This window comes from Acanthochromis polyacanthus, chromosome 6 (assembly GCF_021347895.1).
Source record: "Acanthochromis polyacanthus isolate Apoly-LR-REF ecotype Palm Island chromosome 6, KAUST_Apoly_ChrSc, whole genome shotgun sequence".
In the NCBI taxonomy this organism is placed as follows: domain Eukaryota; kingdom Metazoa; phylum Chordata; class Actinopteri; family Pomacentridae; genus Acanthochromis; species Acanthochromis polyacanthus.
Window position 1 is genome coordinate 34227770 of NC_067118.1, and position 19890 is coordinate 34247659.

Here is a 19890-nt window from a genome sequence, read left to right on the forward strand (position 1 = left end):
AAAACAGTACCAGAAAAAGTACAAATTTGCATGCTGACCGTCCAAAACAGGCGCCAAACTGAACACCCCAATGTCCATTTAAAATCGTGTACCTTACAAATATTATTTTTCCTTTACATGTTGTAACCTAAATGACACGTTTAACTGTATTTTAAATTAGCATAAAATGAAAAAATGCCAAAAAAAAGCCTTAATAATTTCATTATCCTGACCAGGAGCATGAGAACAGATCCGTTAGGGCCGAATCTTGATGGTAACACACAGTTGTAGACCTACTTTTCTTCACAGTCAGACACAGGTGAGCTGGCACACACAGAAAGTAGTCAGTTGTGCAGCTGTAAGACTATTTCCTCTTATTAAAACCTGCAGCATCAGACAATTCACAGAAGTGCTCCAAAACACAGAACTATATGCATTTACTCACAGAGCAAACAGGCGAGTAACTTCTGTAATTTGTATTAATGAATAATTATACACGATCAGGGAAAACAACCAAACCAGGGATCTTGGGGAAGTCATACTTGTCAGACAGCCTGTCACAGGAGGTTAAAATCTATCAGCTGGTTTAATTGTTTGCCACATGCACCATCTCAGGTCAAGTCCTGAGCTTTCAGTTCGCACTGTGACAAACTCATTTAATAAAACTGAGGCAATCAGCAATTGACATTGTTGATCAGTTGCTATCTAGGTTTAGTTTTAGTCAGTACTGTTGTTTATCATAGTCCCGACCCTGGTATATCATGCTAGTCTCGCGCTGAAAGAAAATATCACGTTACAATACTTGACACTTAATGATTGATGAAGCCCAGCAATGTTCTATATCTCCCGTCCTGAAAAATGTTCCGAGATTTCAAGTTATTGTCACCCTTGTTTTTTGTCCAGGAAGTAAATACAGCATCCTGATTGCTGACAGGATCATATTTCCTTAAGGATAAGAAGAGGATAGTAGAGAATTAATGAACTAAATGAATTTGAGAATGCACTTGCTTTATGTGAAACACCATTACGCATTTTCTTCGAGAATAGAATTTTCCAGATCATCATCTGTGTTCTGTGTTTCTGTGTAAAAGAGTAAATGTTACTAACAGTCCTGATAGTGTTGGTGTTTTAGAATGAAAACGGACCATATCATTTATCATTTTACCAACCATGAGAGACAAGACATAACACAAGAGAAGATTCAGTTAAAGCCACTTGCATTCATTTGACTAAGTTATTTAAGCCAGCCATGAAATTCAGCCCAAATGTAGGTCTACCTAAACCTACAAACCAAAAATTCACATAGTTTTAATGCCTTCTTTCATGCAAAGAACTCACGCGTTTCTTCATGCCCCGTCTTCGATTTCCATGGTTCAATGACATCTGTTTCCTAAAGTTTTTAGGTGCTATGACAAGTGTTCGTAGAGTAATTCAGAAAAACTGAAGTGTTCAGCGCCTGACTACTTACTAAAAGATACAGGGGTCGAACAAGATCAGCCTTTATGCTAGCAACAACACACCTCATTCTTAGTCACTGCCTCCAGAGGAGGAGTAAAAACCCGCACACATTGCATGTGCAGGTAAACAAAAGTGTATTAGAGAGATTCAAAATGATGGCAAAGTGCTAAATATGAGTGTGTCCTGAATATCCATGTATTCCTTCCTAAAATGTAATAATGACAGCATGGAGTTGCCAAACTGCATGTGTTGTTTGAATTCTGGTCAGACTCTGAACACGAGCTTGGTGTGGGGCTCTGTCCTTCAGCTCGAATTATATACTCTGCATTTCCTCCTTTATACTGATGATGGAAATACATGACTGATGTTGCAGCTAGACTCAGTTTGCAGTCTGTCTGATCATTAATGTCTGTAAACGTATGCTCACATAAACCACTCTGGACCCAGTCCTCAACAGGAAACACAAAGAGCTGACAAAGCCCAGTCACAGCCACAACATCACGGGAGTAACTTCTTTTCTGTCCGCGCAGAACATAGTAATACACCAATTGGAACATGCATGATAAGATTGATGATGCATGCAAAGCAAAGCTACATAAAACTGATTCAATTACGTGTTATGGCTGTAAGGTTGGCATTAATTACTACTACGTATATAGCTGGTTAGGAAAGTTGCGAAACTGTGTGTAGATGAGCATATAACTATGTAAGCATGATGCAGAGTAATTGGGGAAATGGGCAGCTGGAAGCAGTGGGTGGGGAAAGGTCCATGCGCAGCATCCACAGTGGACATTGATGGAGACTTGAAGCCAGTGAGGGACAGGCAACCCACAGATCAGAAGCATCCAGCTCTGGGACCTAGTCCAGAGCTGGATTGCACTTGGAGAAAGGACACAGGGAGGAAGGCAGAGGTGAATTGCAATGCAAATAATGTTATATAGTAATACATAGGTAGTTAGCAGAGTGACCATATTTAAAATATGGGTGAAAACAAATACCACTTACGGCTGATCTACAAGAGTCTACTCAGGACAGAAGATACCAGTGGTATTGTTCAGCCAATTTAAAATATGGTTTTCATCAAATTCTGTTTCCTCATAGCTGTTCCATGCCATCACCCATTTCTCTATACACCGCTGATCCTCATTAGGGTCGCGCGGGGGATGGGTGGGGGTGGTGTTGGTGGGCTGGAGTCTATCCAGCTGACTGGCGAAGGCAGGGACACCTGGACAGGTACCAGTCTGTCGCAGGGCTAGCTATTACAGACAAACAATCACTCGCATTCAATTTTAGAATATCATTAACTTCAGCATATTTTAGGAAGTGGGAGGAAGCGGAGACCCCAGAAAAAAACCCACGATGCACAGGGGAGAAACATGCAGAAACTCGCATGCAGAACGATCCGGAAAGCCGGGACTCAAAAACCAGGGAGTCTTGCTCACTGGCAAGGCAAAAGTGCTAACTACTATGCCACTGTGCAGCCCCTCTAGCTATGATTTGATACATTAGAATTGACTATGTGACGACGTATAGTGATTTTGGGAATATCGGACCATACAGCTCCATCAGTGCTTTAAACCTTGACCTGATCTTCAGTCAGGGGTTTTTCCTTGAATCATCTCTGTGATGAATTTCAGGTCATTTTCTTTTCTCGTATGGATCCAGACCATACAGCTTCATCAGTGGCTTAAACCGTTGTCTCCACTAGTTGTCAAACAATGAGTAAAGGGGGCATCCATCATGCTGCTAAAACACACAGATACATATAATTGTTTTAAAGAGGAAGGCTTGAGTAGAAGACTTTACTAAAACATGAATGGGGATGTAAATATCAGTGCTTATTTTTCATGTTTGCCATGTAATGATTTGGTGGGTATAACATCAGGCAATGACTTTGTGTGCTGTGGTGCTACTCTCTGCTCTTTCCTTTAACAGATCTCTAACACTTTCACCTCATGCCATCTTAGCACCCAACTTTTCGGGATGAACATTTTGCCTTCAAAAGCATCCCAAGGTTTCAGGCGTTTGCTGTGAGACCAAGTGACAGTACCTCCAAGTCTGTTTCACTGTGTGATGTGGATCGTACATTTTTGATATCAGTGTGTAGTTCACACTGATATCATTTTTGTTGATTAAATCTGAGTACAGGAACATCTGTTCCTAAGGTGTAGTTTTGGGATTCAAGTCAAATTTCCTGTTATAATTGTATCAGGAACGCTCAATGGTATTCCTGTAACCTTGATAAATATTTATGGTCCAAACTTCGATGATCCATCATTTTTTCCAAACAGTTTTGAATAGGATTCCAGATATCAGTGACACAAACATTATAATGGTAGGCGACTTCAACTGTATAATTGATACCTCTTAGATAAACAGTCGCAGAAGGTACCAGCAAATAATAAATCCAGTGAGGTCCTAAAAAACATAATGCACAGTCTAAATCTGTTGATATTTGGAGACTGCGTAACCCCGCCACCAGGGCCTATTCTTTTTTTTCCCCAGTACATAACTCCTACTCGAGGATTGACTTCATGTTGTTAGACTCAAAATTGATTCCCAACGTTGTAACCTCGCACTACCATAATATTTGGTAAGTGACCATGCTCCAGTGTCCCTTGATATCAGATTTAAACACCATAAGAGCGCTTATTCTTGGAGATTTGATAACACCATCTTAAAAGATAAAAGCTTCTTGAAATATATGTCAGAAAGGTTGCCAGAAATTATAGCTACAAATGTAGGGTGACCATATTCTGTTTCTCTGAAAAGAGGACACACTTCCAGCTCGCGCGCGAAAAATTTTCAGTCCCCCCCCCCCCCCCCCCCCCCCCATTTTTAGGGGTTTTCCGTGGGTCAGGGGGCTTTCTGTGCTTCAAACTCAGTTAAACAAATATTCTGAATTCCCCAGAAAATAACACTTTACCTGGATATACAGAAAAATAGCCCAAAACACTCACAAACAGTTGCTTTATAAATAATGTATTCATTAATTTAAAGCAATTCTCCTAAACAATATAATCAGTCACATACAAATATGGCATGCTCTAGTCTTTAATAGTTATTGACTCAAGTTGTGTAGGAACACATGTATTCAGATGTTTAACAAAATAAGAAATAATCATCTCTCTTAAGTCTGACACTTACAACTTAGTTAGGAAAAGTGAGGTAGAGTACCATTCTTCAAAATAACCTCCCAATTATCAATTATGTAAAAATAGAAATAATGCCTCAAAATATTAAACAAAAAGAAAAAAGAGAGGTAGCCTATTCTTCAATGTTCAGTTAGCCCATTCTTCAAAATAATGTGTAATGGCAAATGAAAAAAATATAGAAATAATGCCTCAAGTCAACAGTCCTTTTTTCCTTCTTTTTCCTTTTCTTATTAGCCACAGAGACATATGTCCCAGCTTTGCAGACTGTACATTCTGCCTCCCATTTGACACGACCCGGACGAAAACAGGGGTACTTTTTCGCATTTCATCAGTGAAATGACATTTGCGTTTCGGCATTTTCTTTCTGTTCGAGTGTTCTCTCGCAGTGTGCCTACCTGCCTGTCAGCCTGCGAGGAAGTGAATCTCCAGCGCCGTGGCGCGCGCCGGCGCTTCAGAGACGCGGCGCTGGCGTTCCGCAGCGTGTGCAGTGGAAATTGTCTGATCGAAGAGAATGGGTTCTAAGTGCTGCGCAGTACGATTCAAGAGCGCGGCGCTGCGCGGCGCGGCGGTTTCGCGTTATGTGGAATTTAGGGGATCAAAACCCGGACATTTGAAGGACTTTATAAACCCCGGGACAGGCCGGACAGCCTCTCAAAAGAGGACATGTCCGGGCAAAAGAGGACGTATGGTCACCCTATACAAATGACACAGGAGATGTCGATGACTCAACATTATGGGAGGCTATCAAGGCAGTGCTCAGAGGCAACATCATTTCTTATATGGCAAACAGGAAAAAACAGTCGAAAAAGATTAGTGGAATGGGATGAGTCCATCACCGAGTTAGAAAATTCATACCGAGTCTCGTCAGACCCCAACTCCCTGAATTCAATAATCTCCCTGAGACAAGAATATAATACAATTTTATCCTCACAGGTCAATGAGCAGTTAAATAGAATCAAACAGATGCAATTCGAGATAGGTGACAAGCCCCAGAAATTATTAACACGTCAACTGAGGCACATTCAAGCCTCGCAGGCTATACACAGAATAAGAACAGGTTCGGGAACTATTCTCACAGACCCTAAAGAAATAAATACACATTTTATGGAATTCTATTCGAAATTATACAAGTCAAGCGGTGATCATGATACTGACAGAATTAAATAATTTCTTTCCCAACTAAACCTGTCCCAACTCAGCCCTGAAGCAGTAGTTCTGCTTGATAAGGAAATTTCTATAGAAGAGCTTATACAAGCAATTAAGGAATCTCCAAATAACAAATCACCTGGGCCGGATGGGTTCACAACAGAATTTTATAAGTGAGTCATTCCACGAAACCGGTGCCTTTTCAACTTTGAAAATGTAAAATTTAAACTATATTTAATTTTTATTTTTTTAGTAGCCAGGAATCACAGAAGGTCTAAAATGACATGAAATTATATTGTGCCATCTCAGGCTGTGTTATTTAATATTTTATAACTGTTTTTCTCCTACTGTTTTCATAATCTTGTCAACCCTGTTACCGACATGAAATTATAAATATACAGTATTTCTAATTAGAACTTGGCAATATATGGTATACATATAAGGAGTACTGTAGTCTCTGTTTCCATTAAGATTATTGTCATTTGTGATTTTTTTTCACTAATTAGATATTTGTCATTCAGATGATCAAATGCACCATAATTTTGTATGACAATCACATGTTTCAACATACAAATGATATTTTTAAGAAGAGAAATGTTTAAAAATGTCTCAATCTAAAAAATTATGTAGATTAAATCATAATGGTAAAGGTTGAAAGTCCATTTGAATTGTCATTTTTTACATTTTTATCAAATTAAGGACAACAACAGGGTTGACGTTATGGTAACAGGGCTGACAAGAGTAACAGTAACAGGACACACACTGCACAAAATGATAAGGTTTTACTTCCCAAGTCAGTAAGTACTAGCTAGTTATAGTATTTTGTTATTGATTGGCATTGTTGTATTAGTGAATCACATAAAATTTCTAAGTCTATGTTTTCATTATTGTTGTTCTATGCATTATTGACAAGTTTCCCAAGAAGAGTTTTTTTGAGACATAACCCTTCTTTCAGGATCTGCATCTCTGCGAGCTCGGTAGCGCCTTTGCTTCTCTGCTGCACTCAGTGGAATACTACTTACATCTGTAAAAGCGTATTATAGTGTAAATATATCACACAACACAGTAAAAAGACAGTAATAACACAATGACTTTTGAAAAATGACTACCTTACATTAAATAGGCTACCCATAGGAGCATGGAAACAGTGAACACTGAACCTTACTAAATGATGTGAATACAGCGCAATAATGCTCACATGATGACCTAAAAATGTTTTCATTTTATAAGGCTAACATTTAAAGACAGTACAACGAGGGTAAACACTATTCTGTGTCATCCCTGTTACTCACACGTCAAATCCTGTTACTGTGGAAAGGTAACAGGGTTGACAGTAACAGGGTTGACCTAACCTGGCAATAGCCAGATTAATAATTGTGTAGTACTTGATAGTACTCCACAATATTAATCTGGGACCGCTCCATGTAAATCCGTTCGGAGGAAAGAGGCACGGATTGGACAATGCAACAGTATGTCCCGCCTCTGACAGGTTTGTTTTTAGCCAATCGCGGGATCTTCACAACGAGCGGAGCCAATTGGTAGATTAAACTCTTACCAAAACCCGTAGGTAAAAAAGCACAAACATCTTTACCATCCAGAAATGCGCAAAGCGCCTCTCGTTGTTCTTCCTTCAAAGAAGCGATAGGAGATTCAGCTAAAACTGACTTAATAGCAGCATCTACACGATCGTTGTCCTCCGTTGCCATGTTTGTTTTGATCTACTGCATGATTGGCCCGTGCCAACTTGGCTCTGTACAAACAGTGAATGCGGGAGCGGAGCAAGATGGTTTCTTGAGAGATTTGTGAACTCACAAATATCGCGAGAATTCAACTTGCTGGCAAGGTTAGGGTTGACCATTTTAAGCTAATTTGCTTGTAGCTAGCTAAAATAAATGCTAGCTAAAGTGCAAGCTATGTACTTTGAAAGATAATTACTTGTAGATATTGATTATATTTTGAAAAATAGAAAATTGATTATGTTGATATGTTTAAAAACTGGTAACAGGATTGACGTTGTATGCTTGTCCCCCCTGGTTAAACCTTGAAAAACTTCAAAATACCAAATCAGAGATGAGAGAAACTTACTTGTCAATGAGCTGTTAGCATCCTGGTTCCGAGATGATGCAACCTCCTTTAAATCCTGTCAAATCTGGAATGTACCATTATTTTTATAGGGTTTTTTAGTTAGGGTAACAGGATTGACACGAAATCAGGGGAAGCCGATAAATTGGTAATTTATAATGATTAATATATATTTTATTACCAAAAACACTGTTTTACAATAAGATCATACTTTAAACTACATGTAAATGTAAAAATTTTAACATTTTGCCTACATTTTACAAATGAAAAGTCCTGTACACATACAAGAACAGTGAGGGACAGGCCAAAAACCTCACCCTCATCAGCATGAAAGTAATTTAAATTAATTAAAATAACATTTCATTGACTTTAATTTGATGTAATATTAAGGAGAGAAGACAGGGTGATGTTATATTTTTAAATGAAATATTAATTTGTTGTTATCATAATTTTATGACTGATTACTTTTTGGGGACGCAAAAGGCACCGATTTCATGGAATGACTCAAGTGCTTCTATAAGGAATTAGCCCCGCTCCTGCTGCGTATGATTAAGCATACTGCAGCAAAGGGCAGGTTACCTCAAACACTTTATAGAGCAAACATCTCACTAATTTTAAAAAAGAACAGAGATGCGTTGGAAGCCTCATCCTGTAGGCCAGTGTCACTGATCCCAAACGAAACAAAACTGATTAGCAAAATCCTGGCAAACCGCTTAAAAACACATATTCATACGATTGTGCATCCTGATCAAACAGGTTTTATCCTTAATAGGCATATTTATTTTAACTTAAGGCGTCTATTCAACATACTGTATACTAAGCGTAATACAGAAACAGTTGCAATATCAGTTGATGCTCCAAAGGCCTTTGACCAGGTCGAGTGGCCGTACATGTATGAGACTTTAAATGCATTTGGCTTTGGTAAGGTATTTATAGACTGGATACGGATTTTGTATGCTCATCCTACTGCAAGTGTTATTACAAACCAGGATGTCTCCTCTGAATTCCCACTACGTCGTGGAACTAGACAGGGAGATCCCACCTCCCCTTACCTTTTCGATTTGGTCGTAGAAATGCTAGCTACAAAATACGTCAGCACGCCAGGATATCACCTGTCTCTATTAAAGGGCAAAAACACCACCTGTCGCTTTAAGCGGATGACATATTATTGTATGTGTCTAACCCAAAAGAGTCAATCTCATCAATCATGGAGGTATTTGATCATTTCGGCTCCCTTTCAGGCTTTCAAATTAACTGGGAAAAAAGTGAATTAATGCCAATACATCTAAATCATAACAGTACCACGCTGAATTCTGTTCCCTTTAAAATCGCCACGGACAGGTTCACGTACCTAGGGGTGTCTGCCACCAGGAAACCTGGCCTGCTACTCGAGGAAAATTGGAATTTAAAGATGAAACAACTGAAGCAGAATATTGAATTCTGGAAGACCCTCCCACTGTCACTGGTAGGGAGAATTAATGCTATTAAAATGGTAGTTCTCCCACGTTTCCTATATATTTTCCAATCAATACCATCCTTTATTCCACAAGCATACTTCAGGAGGCTGGACTCAATAGTGACTCCTTTTCTCTGGCAAAACAAAGTAGCACGTATAAACAAAAAACACCTCTGTAAATTAAAACAGGAGGGAGGCTTCGGCCTACCAAACTTCAAATGTTTCTATTGGGCAGCACATCTAAATATTCTGGCTTTCTGGAGGAACTCGAACCTTACTGAGGATACAACCAGTCCATACCCTGCCTGGCTTTCTTTAGAGAAAGCAGCATGTGAAGGGACTTCTCTCCTAGCCCTATTGAACAGCCCCATCAAAATTAGCAAATCACTGTACAAAGGTAACTTTATGATACACAACTTGGTAAAAATTTGGAATCAGATTAAATCACATTTAAAGGACCCAAATATGTACAATGATACACAAATTTGTAACAATCATGCTTTCAAGCCCTCTGCTGGAGACCCAGTGTTTGCTCGATGGAGGGAGAAGGGAATGGGGTCCCTGAGCGATTTATATCAGAAGGGGCACCTGATGTCTTTTGAGCAACTGAAAGCTAAGTACAACCTGCCAGCCTCGCATTTCTTCCGCTATCTGCAGATCAGAAATTTTATGAAGGCCCATGTATCAACGTTATCAGACATCCCACGACACCATGGACTTGAAAGAATAATTCAAATCACGCCAGGTAAAAAAGGAGCAGTATCAAGTCTTTACCAGATACTCTTCAATCAGATAGAAACTAGCACAGAAAAGCAACGGTTGGAGTGGGAATCTGAACTGGGAGTGCCTCTTTCCACAGAATACTGGGACACATGTCTTTCAAATATTCATCGATGCTCAATTAATGTGAGGCATAAATTAATTCAGTTTAAAATAATACATAGATTACACTACTCAAAGATAAAAGTTAACAAGATGTATCCTAATGTATCAGCCTTGTGTGACAAATGCAAGAATCAGGATGGAACACTCACTCATCAGCTCTGGACGTGCCCCAGTCTCCACCCATTCTTGTCTTCAATATTTGATTTTTACTCAAAGGCATTTAAAAGGTTGTGTGAACCCTGTCCCCTGGTGGCCATTTTGGGATTATTCTAGCAGTAGAAAGTCTTTACAACAGTCTTTATGTTTCGGTGCCATTTTGGCTAAAAGACTTATTTTAAGACACTGGAAGTCAGACAAAGTACCTTCAATTGAAATGTGGCTGAGGGAGCTCAGTGAAACTCTGTGCATGGAGAAATTTAGGTATAAAAATGCAGGCAGACGGGCAATCTTTGATAAAGTATGGGAGCCTGTATTAAAGTACTTGAAGGACTCGAGTGAGGTCAATGTTACAATATGAACGTCTTCTCAGGATAACTCTGTCATGATGCTGGCTGTAAAAAGGTCCTTTTCCCTGTCATATGGTATTGATTTCATCTGTTGTCAGCTTCTGTTTAGTTTCTGCTGCCATCGTTGTTCTATAAACTTCAGCTCAGGCTTACATTTTTTTCTTGTTGTTTTGCCACAGAACCCAAGCTGTGTAGAAATCCGCCATTCTGTCATATCCAATCTATTTATGTTTGATGTTGCTGCTGTGTTTTTTCTTTTTGTATCATATTTTATTTTTGTATATTACAAAACATATAAAACTATGATTGTTTTGTGAGAGACATGTATTCTATCCAATGTACACTTGGCAATAAAAAGAATATTTAAAAAAAATTCCTGTTATTATTACAGTGATTAACACAAATTTGTATCCTTGTAATCCATATGCATCAAATTTACCTTTTTTTTGTGCTCAATATATGTACATATTTTACAAATAACAAATGCCCATATGTCCGATGATGGTTATATTACTATATTTATATCAATATTTCAACATCTGAATCCTTGAAGTTCTGAAGCATTAGAAGTGAAGAAGAACAAGAACTTAGTGTCTGGAAATATTTCCGACACATACAGAGTTAGAAAAGTTTCCCTCTGCTTCCATGACAAGCAAAGGCACAAGCTACTACTGTTAGTCAAAGTTCATATTTAATTGATAAAAATGAGAGTGGTATTGATCCCACTGACAGAAAGTTGCTAAGTATACTTCTCAAATCCTGGATTATTCCTTTGAGTTTTTAAACAAATTTTCACATATAAAGAATAAGTTTGCAGGCCACAGGAAGTGAATCTTCTGTGGTTCAACAGGAGGTTTGAGAAATCTGAGAAAATAACCCTGACAAAGTCAGTGCATCAGGAGAGTGGCTTGTACCACTGAAAAAAGGACAGTAGAGATGATCTGTGTTTTAATCAGTGTTCCATGAGGAATGAGACATGCTGTATTTAAGGTTGTTCCATAAGCTGTGATTTTGACCTTGACATCTACACATGGACTTGTGTCTTTAATTTGTATTGACATTTGTGTACAGCTATGTTGTTTATTAAGACATGCTCCTTTTTTTAAACATGCTTCAGTTTTGTGGTTGACTATTATGTCATACATTATCAACAGCAAAAGTAGTTCAGTTTTTCTTACCTTCCATTGTTCTTTGGCGCATGCTTTGGCGTATGCTTTGGGGATAAAAATTCCATCGTACAGATGAGAAAAGGGACCATGTCCTAGATGTGGAGAAAGAAACATGAAATCACTGGTGATCATGTGTGAACTGCAGGGTGATTGTGTCTTATCAGACATGTTTTATTTTAAACTAATTAATATTGGCAGCAAGCCTGTACCCCAAATTACCGGTTTATCTTGAAATATTTATTTGCATTTGACTGATTTTTATCTGTTCCCATTTCCTTTAATTGTTTTCTGCTGCAAAGTCAGTATTTCCTCCATTTTTTGATGAAGAAGGTACATTATACAATGTTGTTTTCAGCAGTACAAATACCAGTAGACATGTGAGTATAGTTCCAAATAAAATAACAAATTTCAATGTAGGACAAATTTCAACTGAATTTCCAGAAACAAGTAACTACATTTTAATAACGACTCAAAGTTACTATCATTGATAAGTGTTCAAAATCTTTACTCACTGTTGAGGAAGCTATTGGGTGACAGGGAGTGACTAAATACATGAAAACAAAATTTAAAAAATCATTTACATGTGTACAAGTATGTGCTGCACTGTCCTCCAGCCAAAATAAATGAAAATTACAATATGAACCCATCCATATATTGTTTTTATTTTCTATTTATGTGTTGCCTGATGCAGTCCTTGCCAAGAGAACAAAATGCTGTTTGCAAAAAATCGTTTCACTTTCATATTCACGCTGAAGCACACACATCAGATACCATCAAAATAAGAAACAGGTATTACAGGAAAGGTGTGTATCACTTACCAAGGTCATGGCAAAGACCTGCAATCTCCACACAGAGGATGTCTCTGTCATTGATTCCCAGTTCTGGCTGCTTTGAACTCAGAGCTCTTGCAAGCTGTCCTGCCAAGTGGGCCACGCTGTGTCATCAAATACAGTGTACAGACACACACACACACACACACACACACACACACACACACACACACACACACACACACACACACACCTAACCCTTACCCTTACCTTAACCCAGACCAAAACAATGCCTAACTCTAAAGAAACGTTTTTGCACTTTTACTTTTTTCAGTAACAACAACATGGCCAAGAAAACACTGTTTAAACTTGTGGGGACCGAAATGAGGTCCCCACAAATGCCATTGTTTTCGGTTTTCCTACAGTTGTAATTCATTTGTTGTCCTTATTGGTTTTTCCTTATGTCTGAATTCTTGCTTGTGTTGTACGTCACTTTGGACAAAAGCGTCTGCCAAATGAAATTGTAGAATTGTAGAATTGTAGTTGTGGGGACATTTGGTCCCCACAAGTATAGCCAGCACCTGACCACACACACACACACACACACACACACACACACACACACACACACACACACACACACACACACACACACACACACACACACACACACACACCAATCTCTTTACTTGTTTTATGGTTTTCATGTGGTGTTACACTACAAACTGATCATTACCTTAATTTAGATTGTGACTGATTTATCACACATAAAAGTGAATCTGGTGCAAAACGTGCTGACGTACCCGACTGAGTGCTCAAAGCGGTTGTGGGAGGCTCCTGGGTAAACAAAATAGGCTCCTCCAAGCTGCTTTATGTGTCGTAGTCTTTGAAACTGAGGTGTGTCCATGATTTTGATGAGAAGTGGGTGTAACTCCATAAGACCATGGATGGGATCATTAAGCACCTGTTGGAGGAGAATAGGACAACAAATCAGACACACCCAGCAAGAATATTTCCCAAAGATTACACTGTTATCATAGAGAGAAAAAACTGAAAAAAATAAAGAAAAAAGTACAAATTTTCATGTTGACTGTCAAAAACAGGCCAAATTGAGCACAATATCATATTAAAAATCTGTACCTTTACAAATATTAATTTATTCCTTTTCAATGTGTAACCATAAATAACATGGTTTAACTGTATTTGAATCAGCATAAAGCACAAAAAATGCAAAAAATTCTTATGATCTCTCATTATCCCCGAGAGAGCATGAGAACGGACCAGTACGGGCCAGAATCTGACGGTAAATTACACAGTGTAGATCGACTTTTCTTCACATCAGACAGGTGAGCTGGCACACACAGAAAAGTAGTTCAGTTTGCAGCTGTTCAGGACTATTTCCTCTTCATTACAAACCTGCAGCATCTGACAAGATTCAGCAAAGTCTGCAAACACAGAGAACTGTATGCATTCACTCACAGAACAGCAGCAGTGACTTCTATAATTTGTGTTAACGAATAATTAACCCGGACAGGGAGAAACAACCAACCAGGATCTCGGGACAGTCACACTGTCAGACAGCTGTCACAGAGTTAAAGTCTATCAGCTGCTGTTTATTGTTTTACCACATTGCAGCCATCCTCAGGTCAAGTCCTGAGCTTTCAGTTTCAGTGTGAAAGAACTCATAAATAAGCTGGGCTATCAGTTAATTAGACACTTTGATCAGTTGCTATTAGTTTAGATTTAGTCTGTTACTGTTGTTCATCATATTCCCCTTGGTGTGTTGTCTAGTCTCGCCTGAAAGACAAATATCATGTTACAATATTGACACTTTACCAGACTGATGAAGCCAGCAATGTTCCATATCCCCAGTCTGAAAAATGTTCTAGATTCAAGTTAAGTCACCTTGTGTTTTTTCTCCAGGAAGTAATTGACAGCATTCCTGATTGCTGTACGATGATCACATTTCCTTAAGATAAAGAAAAGCATAGTAGAGAATTAATGAGCTAAATAAATTGAGAATGAAGCTTGCTTTAATGTGAACACACTTACAAATTTTCCTTCGAAGAATCAGAATTTTGCTGATTATCACCAGTGTTCTGCGGTTCTGTGTTAAAGAGTAAATTTTTACTAACAGTCCTGATATTCTTAGTGTTTATAATGAAAAGCGACTATATAATTTGTCATTTACAACCATGAGAGACAAGACAGAAACACAAGAGAAGATTTCAGTTAAAACCATTGTCATTTGACTAAGTTATTTAAGCCAATCATGAAATCAACCAAATTTACCTACCAAACCTACAAAGCAAAATTCATATAGCTTTTTAAAATCCTTCTTTCATCAAGAACTCACGCATTTCCTTCATGTCCCCATCTTTGATTTCCTTTTTCTCCATTGGGATTGTTGTAGGTTTTCGGTGTTGATATGACAAGTGGTCAGTAAATATTTCAGAATACTGAAGCTGTTCAGCACTTGCTTCCTTACTAAAAGACACAGAGAGTTCGAACAAGATCAGCCTTTTATGCTCAGCAACAACACACCCTTATTTTAGTCACTGCCTACAGAGGAACAGTAAAACCCTTCATATCATTTGCATGATTCAGGTAAAAACGAAAGGTGTATAGTTGAGATTCAAATGAAGACAAAGTTTGAATATGAGTGTGCTCCAACCTTTGAGTACTGAATATCCATGTATTCCTTTAAAAATGTGGTAATGACAACTGAGTAGCCAAATTGCATTTGTTGTTTGAATTTTGGTCAGACCTCTGAACATGAGCCTGGTGTGGGAGCTCTGTCCTTCAGCTGGAATATTCACTCTGCATTTCTCTTCTTTATTATTGATGATGGAGAAATACATGACTGTGTTGCAGCTGTGACTCAAGTTTGCAGTCTCTCTGATGTATAAATGTCCGTAAACGTGATGCTCACATTAACCACTCTGATCAATCGTCAACAGGAAACACAAAGGCTGACAAAGTAACTGACAGCACAAACAGAGGAAAGTTAATTTTTGTTTCCAGCTCTCACAATCAGCTGAACCGACACCATAGATACCTATGGCTGATCTACAAGATCTACTAAGCAGAACTAGCAGCTGGTGTAGTGGGGGGTTTTGGCCAGGAACGGGGGGGGGGGGGTCCAGGCAGGGGAACCCGGTGATGAGTTGCTGGGGAAAATGGACAAGGGTTCTGGGTGGTTGGATCCCGGGCAGCTGGGTCTGAGAGGAGGCAGGAGAAAATGCCGGGAAACTAGAAGGGCCCACAGGGGAACGAGAAGGGCCCACTGGGGAACTAGAAGGGCTGGCAGGGAAGGAAGGATGGGGGACAGGAAGGACAGAAATGGGAGAGGGACTGAAGGGGACTCTGGGCTGGAACTGGACCTGGGCTCAACTGGACTGGGAGAGGGATTAAAATTAAACTGGACTGGACTAGGTCAGGATTGGGGAATGAGCTGGGACAGGACTGGACCGGGACAGGACAGGAACCGATTGTACTAGGCTGGGACAGGATTGGGGGCTAGGCAGAACTGAACTGAGGGGAGCACTGGGCTGAACTGAGGGGAGGACTGCACAGGGCTGGGCTGAACTGAGGAGAGCACAGGGCAGGGCAGGACCGGACCAGACCGAGGGCAGGACCAGACCGGACCGAGGGCAGGACCGGACCGGACCGGAGGGTCCGCTCCGGAGGACGGACTGTAGACCGGACAGGCTGGGGATGAGTGGGCCGGAGGGTCCGTTCCGGGGGACGCCCTGAAGGCGGGACAGGTCGAGACTGGACCGGGCGGAGGGCCCGTTCCGGGGGACGGCCTGAAGGCGGGACAGGTCGAGACTGGACCGGGCCGAGGGCCTGCTTCAGAGGGTGGCCTGGAGGCGGGGTCGGCCGAAGCTGGACTCGCCGGAGGGTCCACCTCCGAGGACGGCCTGGGGGCCAGACGGGCCAGGCCTTGACAGACTGGAGCTGGCCAGACTGGGGGGGCCGTATTGGAGGGAGGCCCCGAAACTGGACAGACAGGGTGGATCGTTCAGGGGGACGGCCCGGGGGCGGTACAGCCAGGATGGACTGCTCCAGAGGATGGTCCGGGGACTGGGCGGGTAGGAGCTGGACAGATAGGAGGGGCCGTTCCAGAGGATGGTCCTGGGGATTGACAGACAGGCGGGGCCGCTCCGGCGGACGGCCCGGGGGCCGGACAGACAGGCGGGGTCGCTCCGGCGGACAGACAGGCGGCCGCTCCGGCGGATGGCCCGGGGGCCGCTCCGGCGGATGGCCCGGGGGCCGGACAGACAGGTGGGGCCAGACAGGAAACTGGGTTGGGGGCGGAGCCGGGTCCGGTGGGTCCTCAGGCGGACGGCCCGGGGGCCGGACAGACAGGCGGGGCCGGACAGGAAACTGGGTTGGGGCGGAGCCGGGTCCGGTGGGTCCTCCGGGGGTGGAGCCGGGTCCAGGGGCCCCCCCGGGGCGGCACAGGATCCAGGGGGATCCTCACACGGGGGGCCCCTGGGGTGAGGAGGGAGCCCACAGACACATCGATTGACAATGTGTCAAAAAGGGAGACAAATGTTTTACAGAAAAAAACAGATATTTTTGCTGAATTCTGCCTCACTATTGGCTCTAAAGTTACAACAAGGAAGAACCAATTTGGCCAAAATATATTTAAAGGGAGAGCAGATGGAGAGTGTTGCTCTGAAAATGGTGTTATGATCTAGAATTAAAGTAATTTTTGACAGTCTCAGTGCTTACAGTATTTTTCTTGAAACACACTGAGCTGTTTTGCTGAACATTAATATGTTTCTAATCATGTTGATCACGTTCAAACTAAGGTCTGTGTCAAGCCCAAATGGAATTTGTTTACATGACCACTCCATCCTATGTAGTTGTGGCTGCTTCTGACAACGGACCAAATGTGAAATGTGTGTTTGTGCAAATCCTGTCCCCTGTGCTTTATAATAATAACAAACAGGTAAGGGAAGCCTTGCTAAGGACCCCAGAGCCACGGGCTACAGTATGTCTGATGCTAGTGCTAACAGAAACAGCAGTTAAGATCACAGGAAAGGCTTCATGGTTCCATGCTAGTAACTGCAAGCTCATTCCAGAACCTGACAATGACATGGCCACAAATGCCAACAAGTGACAAGGAGGCGAGGATCTAAACCAGGAGAGGAAAGTGGGTGGCCAGGGTCGAAGTATTTCCTTCGAAGCAGAACTGATTTGACCACTCTGTTGTTGGGGAAGGTGATGGCGGCTTTCTGCATCACTGCTTTGTGTGACTCTGATGCTCTTTCCTGTTCTCTCCTCACATCAGTGGATCCATTGTGGATGATGATGATGGGGCTCAGAGATCCCACTTGATCCTCTGACATCAAGTCTCTGGGATTTTGGGTGATTGGACACTGAATTTAGGCCACTTTATGAGCTGGGGATTTTTTTTTCTTCATTTAGGAATTTGTCATTGGAGTGTATGAGAATTACAGTCTCTCTGCTCTCCAATGTCTCTCTTCTGTGCTGATCTGTAGGGGTGTGGGATGGTATTAGTTTATAGATTAGATGTGAGGCTGTAATTATCCTGTTCATATCCTAAATATCCTGTTCTAGTCTCTCATTGTTATATGCATATATCATCCTAAAGGGAGGTATAAAAAATAAATAGTTAATATTAATAATAATTGTGTTTATTGTAAAATGTAAATAAACTCTATCCTGTTCTCGTCTGGCTCCTTGTTTTATATACATACATATATATATATATATATATATATATATATATATATATATATATATATATATATATATATAATCTAAAAAAAAGAGATTCTCTGTACCCAGAGGCGAAATGCAGGGTTGGAAGTTAGACAGTGGTGTCAAACATGTTTGACAATCAAAGCCTGATCGTAACAATCCACGTCTTGTTTTATTAATAAACTACGCTGATATCAAAACACAGGATTATAACTCCATCTTTCCGAATGCATGCGCGCTCCCGCGGCAGGGGATACAATTTCTATCGGGGATAACTACTTTGGCACGACCGGCAAACAGAGAAGTATATCCGCTGGACCTCGCATCGGGTCCTCGCTACATCGTTGTAAGGAAGATGAAACTGGCTGCCCTTAATATTTCCTGTGTTTTATTTTGTTTATTATGCAGTTTTGATGCGTGTGTGACAGACGTGTATGGGACATTTATGAAAATACGGAACAATTTGCGTCCCGTATTGAATCAATACGGGACGCCACAATTAATTGTCAAATAAAGGACGATTCCGTATTTTAACGAACGGGTGGCAACCCTAGAGGTGTCAGTGCACAGGATGGCTGCTGTTGATCCTGCAGATGGTCTCAAGGTGGAGTCTTTCCTTTGAAGCAAGGCTGATATGACCACTCGTTTGTTGGGAAAGGTCATTAAAGCGTTCTCCATCACTACTTTCTGTGACTCTGACACTCTTTCTTGCTGGCCAAAATGGATGATGACAAAGAGTTAGTGGTACAGCAAAGAGAAGGATGTAAACATTAACCAAGATGGCCTGGTCATGAGGTATAAAATGTAAACTAATGTGCTGTAATCATGAACTTATCCATAATCATCATCGAACTCACATACTTCCGCTATTTGTCATATATTAACGAGCAACTCCCTCTTTGCCATTTCAAAATAAAATATTCTCAATCTATAAACGGGCCCAGCGCAGCAGCAACTTGACGCTCCAAACATCCGACCGCAAAAATACACATCTTCCAATTACATGCAGCACTTAACAAAGGCACAGTGTTCGAATAAAAATAATAAATACAGAAAATGAACCTGACAATAACATTAACTCGGCACAACATCACACAAAACACTCAGACAATACTTACTCTTCAGGTACGCACAACCACCATCTAACACAGGATGACTCTGCCAACTGCTGTCTCATCACTCACTCCTCTACCACGCCCCATACCATCACATGACGTCACTCATCACACACGTTTCACATAAGCAACACCCTGCCCTTAGCGACCACAATAATACATAATCTAACTGTACGAAATCTAACAATGTATGAACATGAACTAACTTTGGGACCTTTTCTACAACATTTGTTCTAAATATAATGGACAAGCTCTTTTCAAAACAGCTGATGGTACCAGGACACATCTAATCTATTCATAAATCCAAACAGCAGTTTACCCATATATACACCACCATTTCCCCTGAGTGATCATGGGATGAAATTTTTGTCATTTCATGTCACATCTTCCTCATTCTCTTCTCCTGTCTTCTCACGTCTTTCATTTGCTTCAA

The 19890-nt window shown here is 40.9% G+C and overlaps 1 protein-coding gene across 7 annotated transcripts in view; it reads right to left on the bottom strand.

Annotated features, from left to right (window-relative positions):
- LOC110972768 (deoxynucleoside triphosphate triphosphohydrolase SAMHD1-like) overlaps positions 1-19542 on the bottom strand; it is a 126337-nt gene extending 106795 nt beyond the window's left edge. For all 7 annotated transcript variants that reach the window (XR_007942378.1, XR_007942377.1, XM_051949157.1 and 4 more), the window contains exons 1-7: positions 19461-19542; positions 14963-15093; positions 14659-14713; positions 14512-14575; positions 13410-13570; positions 12655-12770; positions 11846-11928 (exon numbers count right to left, since the gene is read on the bottom strand). Coding sequence is in view for 5 of the 7 variants with exons in the window: in XM_051949157.1 (XP_051805117.1) it covers positions 11846-11928; positions 12655-12770; positions 13410-13570; positions 14512-14575; positions 14659-14713; positions 14963-15093; positions 19461-19519 (669 nt within the window). In the remaining 2 variants the exon portion in view is untranslated. The remainder of the gene's footprint in view (positions 1-11845; positions 11929-12654; positions 12771-13409; positions 13571-14511; positions 14576-14658; positions 14714-14962; positions 15094-19460) is intronic.
- Positions 19543-19890: the final 348 nt, after the last annotated feature.